This window comes from Pinus tabuliformis, chromosome 4_2 (genome assembly GCF_031772625.1).
Source record: "Pinus tabuliformis cultivar Carrire ecotype Pingquan chromosome 4_2, CPIR1, whole genome shotgun sequence".
Classification (NCBI taxonomy): Eukaryota; Viridiplantae; Streptophyta; class Pinopsida; order Pinales; family Pinaceae; genus Pinus; species Pinus tabuliformis.
Window position 1 is genome coordinate 873,878,752 of NC_142304.1, and position 10,879 is coordinate 873,889,630.

Consider the following 10,879-nt stretch of genomic DNA (forward strand, 5'->3'; position numbering starts at 1 on the left):
CCACAACCCCAACCTATTCCCTTAAGTCCTGATAACTGGAAGCCACCTCTATTGGCTTCTTAAAACTAAACTTTGATGAGGCCTCTAGGGGTAATCCTAGCCTTGTTAGTTTTGGAGGGGTATTTAGAGATATCATGAACAAACTACTCACATTTATGTGGGAAATATAGGAAATTAAATTAATAATGTGGCGAAACTCTCATTCCTAGAGCAAGGTATAATAATAGGCAAGCACTTTAACTATCAAAAATTGATCATTGACGGGAATTCTAAAATTGTTATCCTGTCAATTTTTTTGATCTGTCATCACTACATTGGATCAAACAAATTCAAAAAATTTTAATCAAACAAACTCAAAACTGTGTTGTTATGACCAGAGAAGAAAATGCAATCAAAACATAGTGGATGACAAGAGAAAATACCACACATTCTATTAAAAAAAATAATTTTCCATGAATCCATTGAATCAAACAGATTCAAAACTATTTAATCAAACAAGTTCACAATTGTATTGTTATGAATAGAGAACAAAAGGTGGAACAAACATAATGGATGACAAGAAAGAATCCTAGAAGAATCTGGGCATGTTGAAAAGTCTCAAACACAAAATGGAACTCATCCTCAATTTCCTCAGTATTACAAATTAAGAAAATTTGTTTATCCCAAGGTGTTTTTAACTCCACAACTCATGTCAATACTTATTAGTCAACTGAAATGTATATCATCATTAAAAATCGAGACAAACAAGTGGATTAAATATGAGTGTCAAGTGTAGATTAAATTGTTGAGCAAACTACAACCTAATTTGAGCTAAACCTTATCTGTATAACTTTCTACCTTTTCAGGCATAAGTTAATTGTAAGGTTTACTATCAAGGCCCCTCTCTAAGGATGATTTTTCAAATACAAGCCTTGAACAAGGAGATAGAAACTATGAAGTTGCCAAAAAACTGTGAGGCTTTTTCTTAACGAATTTGATGATTATGGCTCAGACCAAATCAAAATGAGGTTTATGTAAATGAAAATTGAGCAAAGCAGCTATACTTCACCCTTTTGTTTGCAAGAACAAAAAAATACTTTACTTTCATTACTTAAAACAAAAGAGGTTACAAGTAGCATAGATCAGATCATCAACAACAAAGAGATCAATGTCCAACTTAAGTCTTCCTTCCAGGGCATAGTTCACCAAAGAAACATAGATAACAAAAAAAGACATTGTTCACAAAAATTGAAAACAAATTAGACCAAATTATAGTGGAATTTTCAATGTCCAAGGTACCCCAGGGAGTGGCTCAAAATTGTTGAAAGACCAAATCATAAATTCTAGAATGGGCAAGAGATATTCAGTTGGGAGGCCCGCGAGTTACCCATGTTATATCTCCTCTCATTTGTCTCATGAAGTTCTTTCAAATCAATCACTCTGCACAACACACCAAGATGTTGCAACATGGATCTTCAGAAAGTCTAATACCTCTAATAGGAAGGTTGGGGCAGAGGTCCTTATAGAGGCATAGCTAGCCATATTGCAATGCATATTTATATATGTGGAGAAAATAGAAGAAACCAAAAAATATGGGGAAAATACTACCCTCACTGAACTATAAGCAATGCAAGATGAGAAACTAAGGTGAACCCTAAAATCTTCCTAGTGAGATGGAAGTAATCATAGAATGTGCAATGGATTAGGGCCCAATTACTACCTTCGGGTGAGGGATTTGACAACTTTTGAAAGATCAAATGAACAACCTTGAGAAATATATAAACCCCCAAAGAAAGTAGCGCTTTTATATGTTTATTTTCTGCCGAAGGCACGGTCATGGCCATGGAATGTCGACAAAGAAGGTTTTCAGGATCCAAATGACTCATTCTTTTTGGTCATTAGGCTCAAAAGATTAGGGTTCCTCAAATTTACAATGACCCACAAGCAAAAAAACCTTGCAAAAATTATAGTGAACCTCAAACATAAAACCCTAGAAAAATTACATTGAACCCCAAGAAAAATTTCAGTGAACCCCATTCAAAAAAACCCTGCAAAATTTACAGTGAACCCCAAGCAAAAATTATAGTGAACCCTAAGCATAAAAACAGGGAAATATTTATAATGAACCCCGAGCAAAATTTACAATGAACCCTATGCAAAATTTACATTGAACTGTAAACATAAAAACACTAAAGAGCACAAACTTCCCATGGTTTGAATGTGTTTAAAAACATAGAGTTAGCAACTAGTAGGAATGTAATCCTACCAGACAGTCATTGACGAAGCCACCAAGCTACACAAACCATGTTGCATCAGTGTTGAAGACCCCAACCCTTCGCGACACCTCATCTGCGAACCCAACCATTCTCACTTGTCACAAAAATCACAAAGGTGTTAAAAATAATTGCAAATAAACCAATGAAAATGCCAGAAAAATTCACAAACAAGAGAATTTGACCTCTAAAAAACCCACTGGAGTGCGAAAACCCCATGTCCACCATGTCCATTGTTGCGCTGATGGAAATTTGGGGCTCAGTCAACAACGAACGACTGTACCAAGTGCTGGTGCACTACAACCATGGAGCAACGAGGCATAAAAAATGAAGCCCTAAAATCACAACATTCAAACCCTTGAATCCCCCACAAATTGCTTCTCTTAGCACACAAACCACTTCTCTTAGCAATGAAACCAGTCGAGCACAATCATCCAGTGTATGTTGACCAACATCAAGGCATCGATCGAACAACAATGGGGCAGAAGAACACCCACACACTAACCCCAAGCAAAATAACACAGCCTTCCAAATGCAGTAAAAACTAAACCCTAAAAGAGGAGGAAAAACATAAGGAACGAGGCAGGTGTTAATTCCCCAGCTACCATGACAAGTGGGATGATCTGTTAGACATGTGTCGTACAATCCATTCAATACTGAGATGATCGTTTGGTGTCATGGCAGAAAAAATATGCAACAATTGATGTCCTTCCCCTAGGTTTTTTTCCTAATGCAACTCTTCTCAGACTCACCTACTCTTTTTTAAAATTTTGAAAAATAATTGAAATTAAAAAAAATACTAAAGAAATGAAAAATTAGCAGTAATAGCATGGCTGATGGAATTTGAGCGCATGTAGCCGGTCACAATGTGGAACTCTCCCCACTAAAGCAATGATGAAGCACTATACTTTAATTGGTCCATATGTTTATGAAATGAATAACTAATTAAAATTGTACTTGTGTCACCAAAATGGGCTTAGCATGACATCAATGGATGAAAGTACACTATAGTTCATTTATGAATCATAGTGGTAGTAAAGGTATTACTAAAAACATTGGTTGTATTTTTGTATTTTTTTTTTAGAACGAGAATTTTTATTTATTTATTTATTTTAATGGTGTAATTTGTAAAATTTATAAATGAGATTATAGGACTCTGTTTTTTACATTCTATGGGTATTTGGAGAAGCCTAAATGTATATATTTTGGAAGCGATAGCGGTAGATGTAAGATACACTTGCTTGAAGTAACAAGTTTTTATATGTAGATTGGGCGAAAAACCAAAAAAAAATCTACAAGGGTTTACTAGTTGGAGGATATGTGGAAAAAAAATTTAGTAGGTTTTTTTGATGCGGGTTTATGTTGTTTTGAAGCTTGGAGATTTTTATCTCTTGGAAGAATGGTGTCAGAACAAAAATAATAGAGTAGAGTTTTTAGTTTTTTTGGGGGTTTTATTTTGTGCAAGGTGACTTGGAATTGCTTCTATATTAGAGTAGAGTTTTTTAGTTTTTTTTTGCGGTTTTATTTTGTGCAAGGTGACTTGGAATTGCTTCTATGGAAATTTTTAGATATTTCAAAGAGATTATAGATTGGGTAATGAAGACATCAACATTGGACTAATAATGCTCATAAACTAGATGCATTGGATAAGGTCAATGTTAAAAAAATTCAATTTGTCATTTTCTCATAGGGAACATAATTATATGGCAGATTCTGTGTAGAAATATGCAACAGGTCACCCATGAAGATATATTTCTCTGTATTTTTCAATGGATCTCGCCATGGTTCTGAGAGCATAAATATTGTTTAGCCACTGTGTTTTTTCATGATTTAGCCACAACTATGTAGTTTTCTCTGCAAATTATTTTTTTTGAAGATAGTTTTTGTCTAGAAAGATTAGATAGAAAATAATAAATTATGATTTGGGTGAGTGACTAGAAGTAGAATGACATATTTTATGTAAAAGTTAAATATAAATGATCTTTTTCCGAAAATAGTTTTTGTCTAGAAAGATTAGATAGAAAATATAAAATTCTGATTTGGGTGAGTGACTAGAAGTAGAATGACATATTTTATTTAAAAGTTAAAGATACATGATCAAGATATATAGTTTAGAGAGAAAAATGATGCCTACCTATTTTAAAAGAAAAGTGGGAGTAAAGAAAATAAATAAAATATTGATTAGAAAATCTCCTAGAATCCAGCTAGGAGATTTCTGTGATGGTTTAAAGGATATTCAAATGTGGAACATGGAATCCATGTTCTAGTAATTTATTTGTGATGGTTCTATGTTGTAGAATCCATCTGAACCATAGTATCCATTTAGGAATTTCAAAAGCTCTTGAAATATGAGTGTGGAATTTTAATGTTCTCATGAAGAATATCTACTTGAATTTTTTTAATATATGCTTGATCATATGTTTTTTGGTTTGCCAATTTACTTGTGACCTGCTTTTAATAGAATTTTGTGTATTTGATTTATCTTTTGACTCTTGGTTTTTTAAATTTTCAATGGCAGATTATCATTGTATATTTTTTTAAATCAATGAATATCCTCTTTAGAATTCATTTTAAAAAATTCTCTTTATTTACTAGTTGTTGTAGGAATTTACAGGGTAAGTTCCTCAGACAGAACACCAAAGGACACCGCTCACAAACAGATCGCAGATCAATACACTAGTATTTTTGACGTGGTTAAAACCCTCAAAGAGGGAAACAATCCACGGCCTGAGCCAACGCGGCCACTTCAGGCAATTTATTAATAAAAGAATGAAAATTTACATATGCTTCTCTCATAGACGGATTACCCTACAAATGACCCTCCATGCTCTTTAAATAGAGATCATGGACCAATCGGGTGTTAAGCCACGGATCAAGTGTCGGTAATACCGAGGAAAGAATGAACCGTCGGATCACTACATATCGTGACCGTCGGATTGTAAGTTACAAAATGTACATAGTAAAGAAACACACTTTACCTAACTCTATACTAGACCAAGTTGTACTTAACTATTTCCTATGTGTCGGAATATCCTAACATCCCCCCTTAAGAACAACTTGGGATAGGATTGAAGGATTTACAAATATGACACAATAGGAGAAGGAAGGAGGCACTAGAGCCTATCCCCCCTTAGTGACAACTTCCTGGACTCCAACCATAAATCGAAGTTTAGTGAACTTCGCCTCTGTGAGAGCCTTTGTAAAGATGTCTGCAACTTGATCATCTGTTGAAAAATATTACACTTCAAGAACATGGTCATGAATGAGCTTTCTGATGAAGTGCATGTGCAGTTCAATGTGTTTGTTGTGCTGATGTTGGACTGGATCTTTGCATAGTTGAATGGCACTTTGATTATCACACCAAAGTGTAGTCGGATGTTGCTGCTGAAAGCCAAACTCTGACAGGATCTGACGAAGCCACAAGGCTTCCTTACTAGCTTCTACGGCACCATGATACTCTGCTTCTGCTGAAGAAAGAGAAATGGCACCTTGTTTCTTGTTCTTGTGATTGATTTTTTGTTCTATATATTTGTGATGGGATGGCAGGATAAACCGTTGAACATCAACCAAGCAACACCTCCGTAGCAGGCCTGGAATTTCAAATTCTTTTTGTCTGTGAAATTAAAATTTGATGACATTTTTGTATTTTTTTACCTTTCGTTTTTGGTTTTTACTAAATATGTGAGTCACTGAAAACTCTATTTTAATAATTTTTGTAAATTTATTCCACAGTGCACAATAAGTCATCAAATGGAGGCTGATAATCACTGTTGTTTATAATGATTCTTGTTAGATTGAAATTGCAAATGTGTAATCTATCAGATTTATAACTCAAATTTATAGTAAAGCCATTTAAACAATAAAATCTTTGAAAAAAACTTACAATCCATAGACAATAAATAAATTATCTAGTGAAATTATAAATAAAATAAATCTTAGACCTATACCTGCAACCAAACCTGAGATCTGCATAGTGACCATGGCAGGAGAAAGGGGTAATGAATCTCAACTTCCTTAAGAAACCTCTTCCCCATTATAGTTTAAAAAATCAAATCTTCGGGCCCATGCCCTGCAACCGACCTAATAAACAAAAGAAATCATGCGGTAGGTGTTTGATCTCCGTGTTCTGTGTGACAGGACAAGATTCTAACATTGATACTTGAATATATCTCTATATCGCAGACCGTCTCTCATTCCAAGAATCCTCTAATAGGGTTTAACTGTATGCCTTATCTTAATGTGGCATAATCATGGTTTTGGAAAATTCTAATTGCTTGTGGTTTCCACATCTCATGGATGAATGCAGGGAACCGAGGTCAGTTGCTTCCTTGCGCTTCCTTGCACCGGATAACGCATTTTAGTTTAATTCCATTATAAATTCTGGAATATTTCAAAAAACATTAATGCATATAAGTTAATTCAATAGTTTTTTTTCAAATAACATTCTTATACACAAAAAAATCTATATAAATTTATATATCAATTTCAATGCATATTTATGACTATTAAATCACATCATATTTATTGGAATGGGTGGTTTAATTAATAGATAAAATGGTTTTTTTTTTTTAAATATTTTTTTAATTTTGTTCAAATTTTAAAGATATTTTTTAAAATTATAAGTGGCATTTTTTAAATATTTTTTTTAATTTTGTCTATAATTTGGAAGAGATTTTTAAAAATTGAGTGAATCCGTTGAAACTTACCACAAAGTCCTAACTGAGTAATTCAATTTCGACTAAAATTTCATACGTTTCGAAAAAGTTTCACCTCAAAGTCCTAACTGAGTAATTCAATTTCGACTACAATAAAAGCAAACACCACGGCACAGAAATATATATACTGTTTTTGCACCAATTCCCTAGAATCAATCAAAGGCCCACTGATTTTCACGCCTGATCTCCTCCTCCTCTTCAGGAGTAAAATCATTCCTTATGTTGAAAGTTCTACGTATTTCTTCTGGCGTTTTCCCTTTTATCATGTCGGCAACAGTCCGACATGCAAGATCTAGCAGATTTTTTATGTTTAGGTAATTAGCAGCCTGCAAAAACCCGGAAAGCTTAATAAGCCAAAATTTCCGTAAAATATACAAATGTATCTCTAGCCTGGACAGGCATATACATGTGCTAGGCATTACTAAAGAAAGCGACGAAGATATTGCAGAACAATTACATGGAATGAGACTACACAGAGATTTCTAGCATGGAATGAGACTACACAGAGATTTCTAGCATTGAAGGATCTCAGAAATTAAAAAAATAATTAATTGATGGAACATTGATTTACTGGAGAAGCCATCGGTAACTGTACTCAGAGGTTCCAAACAATTTGGTTGGGGTAATTCAGGTAGATTAGACCCCTCAAAACAACAAATAAGAAAAGCGATAGTTTGAACCATCAAATAAGAGTTTGTGACAGAATACCAGGATAAGGTCGAACAAAGTCGCCTGATCGACTTTTACGAATTCTTCATCCCAAGTCTTGATTTCGTCCTCCGAAATGGCCGATTTCTCATGTGCGCGGTTCTGAGCATCGACATGGTACTTGCAGTATTGGATGACCTTCGAGAGTATCGCACTAGAAACGTTTGGCAGCGGAATAGCATTGGCGGTGCCAGTGTCCTCGATCATGTACTTGATGGTCTGAGATTCAAATGCCACAGCCTCAGTGACATCAAACAATTCGCCATCTGAGCTCTTCAAACTCACCTTGCTTTCGGAGGCCATGGCTTCCCAACTAAAAAGTTGATCCGAATCGAATAAAAGATGATCTGAATAAAAAGAAAGGACTGAATTTCTGTGTATAAGCGAAGAGAACTCGAGAAAGTATGAACGAACTTTTGCTCGATCAATATGAGATGAGCGATATGTGGTAAGGGCAATATATTTATAGCCTGATTGATTACCCAAATAACCATGCCATGGGCCATTCGCTGCCTTTTTTAATTACTTTTTCTTAACTCTAGTTAACATAGCCCAAATCTGGAGCTTTTAAGGTTTTCTTATTTTATTGTTTTATACCCGCTAATTGTTTTCGATTCATGCTCCACTTATTTTATTTTAGTGCATTAGTGGGCCAAATTGCATCTAAAATTACTTTTTTGCTAAAAATAGCTAGCTATTACGTCCCATTTAGCTTAAATGTAGTGAATAAAACAAAAGAATTAACAAAGAGAAAAAATCATCATAAAAAAGGCACATGATCTGCATGATGTAATGGATGGGGCGGATGGCTTTCACACCGCCCAGCCGAGTTCAAATCCTGCAGAGAGGTTGTAAAATGTTGTAAAAATGTGGAATATGAGTGGGTCCTACCGAAGCTTACAAAAAAAAAAACAAAAAATCATCATAAAAAGAAAACAAATAATAAAATATTATACTATTGAATGTCATCACCAAAAAATAAGAAATATGATTAACTAATATTATTTATTGAGCCGAGGGATGTGTAAGTTTATCCGCCATTTGTTCCCTTTAAAATAAAAATAAAAATTATATTGTAAGTTTATCCGCCATTTGTTCCCTTTAAAATAAAAATAAAAATTATATTGTAAACAGAAAAATAATGTTGGCTATAAAAATAAGTAAAAAAATGTGTTTTCAAAAATATTTCAACAAGAAATTTAAATAAACTAATTGAAGATCTATGTTAACTAATTTATGTTCATAAAATTGTTTTTTTTTTTTTTTTTTTTTTTTTTTTTTACAGAAACGAGTAGGTTGATGTATTAATTCTTGGCTGGAAAGCCATAATTCAGATTACAAAGAGGTGCACAGAGATCAGATTTCTCTTCTATTAGGATCCAATTGACTTCCCCTCCACTAAGCCTGTGATTTTTACTAGCTGTAGTTCTTGTAACTTTATCTATCTTTCCTAAATTGCTGATACAAACAAACTGCTTCATTAAAAGGCAGTAAAACATTTTAAATAGGCTATTTAAGGGATGGGGTCCCAGCTTTCGTCTCCATCTCTTAAGAGCGCTCCAAGGGGGAGAAGCACCACTTTGTTGGCTTCAGCATCGGCTTCTTTATTGTTTTCTCTCTTAACATGAAGGAACTCCAGATTCTGGAAAGTGTTTGTCACGACTCTAATTCTGCTCAGGAGTCTTGATAATCTTAAATCTGAGGGAGAGGATTTATCCACCATGGCCTTAATTATGGACTGGGAGTCCCAAAAAATAATTGCATCTTTGATGCCCAGAGATATGAGCATCTTGAGTCCCTGGAGGAGAGCCAAGGCTTCAGCTTGAATGCTGGAGTTGAAGCCCACTCCCCAAGCATATGTAGATTCAATTCTGCCATCTGCATTTTTAATGACACCACCTACTCCAGAACTACCGGGATTGCCCTTTGCGGCTCTGTCAAAGAAAAGAGTTTTTCTTGCCTTATTTTTGCATAACTCAACGAGTTCTTCAGTCTTGAGACGGATTTGACAATGCTTTAGGGGAGGAGGAGCCTGACTTTGTCAACGAACTAGAGGCCCAGAGAATCTCCCCAAGCTGCGTCTTGATCGCTAAGATCTTCCCTGTCCAACTGATCTCCCACACAGTCCTTCAGGTGACTTTTAATTTTAATCCAGATTATTTTAGGATCACCCTTTTTATCATTAAAAATCCTTTTTTTTTGTTCCAACCAAATGTGCCAGCAGGTAATTTTAGGCAGGGCGAGCCAGGCGGTTTTGATATGAAGGTTCTGAGTGCCACCAGGATACATGCGCATCCAATTTGCAAACAAGTCTGAGCAATGATTAGGAGTAGTGAAGTCAGTGTTCAGGGGACTTAACGCCTCCTTCCAAAGAGCAGCTGCGAATTTGCAGGAGAGCATCAAATGAGCGGTTGTTTCTTCATGGTCTTCGCACAGCGAGCAGCGTGAGGGACCGTTAACGCCTCTTTTGCGAAGTCTGTCTTCAGTCAATATCCTGTGATGGCAAAGAAGCCAGCAAAAGATATCTATCTTGGGGATCGTTGAATGGGACCAGATCCCCTGCCAAGGCCTCAGATCAGGTGGCACGTTCGGATGCTGAGTGAGCTGTTTGTAACCCTGCGAGACTGTGTACTTACCCGGGATCGATCCCCATCCTCGTGCATCTGCTTTGCTGATGTTTAATGGAGCTTTTCCTTTTAAGTGGATGAGGAGGTTGGAGTATTCTTTGGACAGATGCGATGGCACCTCAAGATTTCCCCAGCTCTGCCAGTTGTTGTTTTCCCATTGAGATAAGTTCCACAGCGTTTTGACGCCAACTCTATCCATCTAATATTTTAACAGGATCAGAGAACGATCATCAACGATGGGGTCGCTGCCCATAATGCGGTCCTCCCAAATGTTAATACGCTTCCCATTTCCAGGGATCCAGTGCATGTGTTGTTTGACTAAGGTAGAGGCTCTGTCACACAACTTATGAATCATAGTTTCAGGGGTGGTGATAGGATTGTCAAGGCAGCGGGCTCTCTGCCCACGGAAGTACTTTTTCCATAACACAAGCTGAGCCCAACCCGGATTTGGAGCAATTATCCTCCATAACAGCTTTGCGCCCAAAGCAATATTTTGCTTGTTGATATTCTTGAATTGCAGTCCCCCTTCCATTATGGGCAAGGAGATTGTGTCCCGGCTTACTAATGGAATTCTATT

General features: G+C 35.8%; 2 protein-coding genes across 2 annotated transcripts; both read right to left on the bottom strand.

Moving 5' to 3' along the window:
* Positions 1 to 7,083: 7,083 nt before the first annotated feature.
* Positions 7,084 to 7,978, bottom strand: LOC149172479 (SKP1-like protein 1B). The gene is made up of 2 exons (XM_089427732.1): positions 7,676 to 7,978; positions 7,084 to 7,293 (listed from the first exon to the last, which is right to left on the bottom strand). Exons 1-2 carry the CDS (start codon positions 7,976 to 7,978, stop codon positions 7,120 to 7,122), a joined length of 477 nt encoding a protein of 158 aa, XP_089283858.1. The 3' UTR covers positions 7,084 to 7,119.
* Positions 7,979 to 9,724: 1,746 nt separating this feature from the next.
* On the bottom strand, positions 9,725 to 10,501 carry LOC149172480 (uncharacterized). Its single transcript, XM_089426336.1, has one exon. It carries the CDS (start codon positions 10,499 to 10,501, stop codon positions 9,725 to 9,727), a length of 777 nt encoding a protein of 258 aa, XP_089282462.1.
* Between the last annotated feature and the right edge of the window lie 378 nt (positions 10,502 to 10,879).

Bases quoted from the DNA above. Each gene is read 5' to 3' on its own strand.
- LOC149172480 (XM_089426336.1), bottom strand. From the start codon at position 10,501: ATGGATAGAGTTGGCGTCAAAACGCTGTGGAACTTATCTCAATGGGAA.
- LOC149172479 (XM_089427732.1), bottom strand. From the start codon at position 7,978: ATGGCCTCCGAAAGCAAGGTGAGTTTGAAGAGCTCAGATGGCGAATTG. The intron at 7,294-7,675 runs GTATTCTGTCAC...GGGTTTTTGCAG, and splicing joins CTTTGTTCGACCTTATCCTG to GCTGCTAATTACCTAAACAT.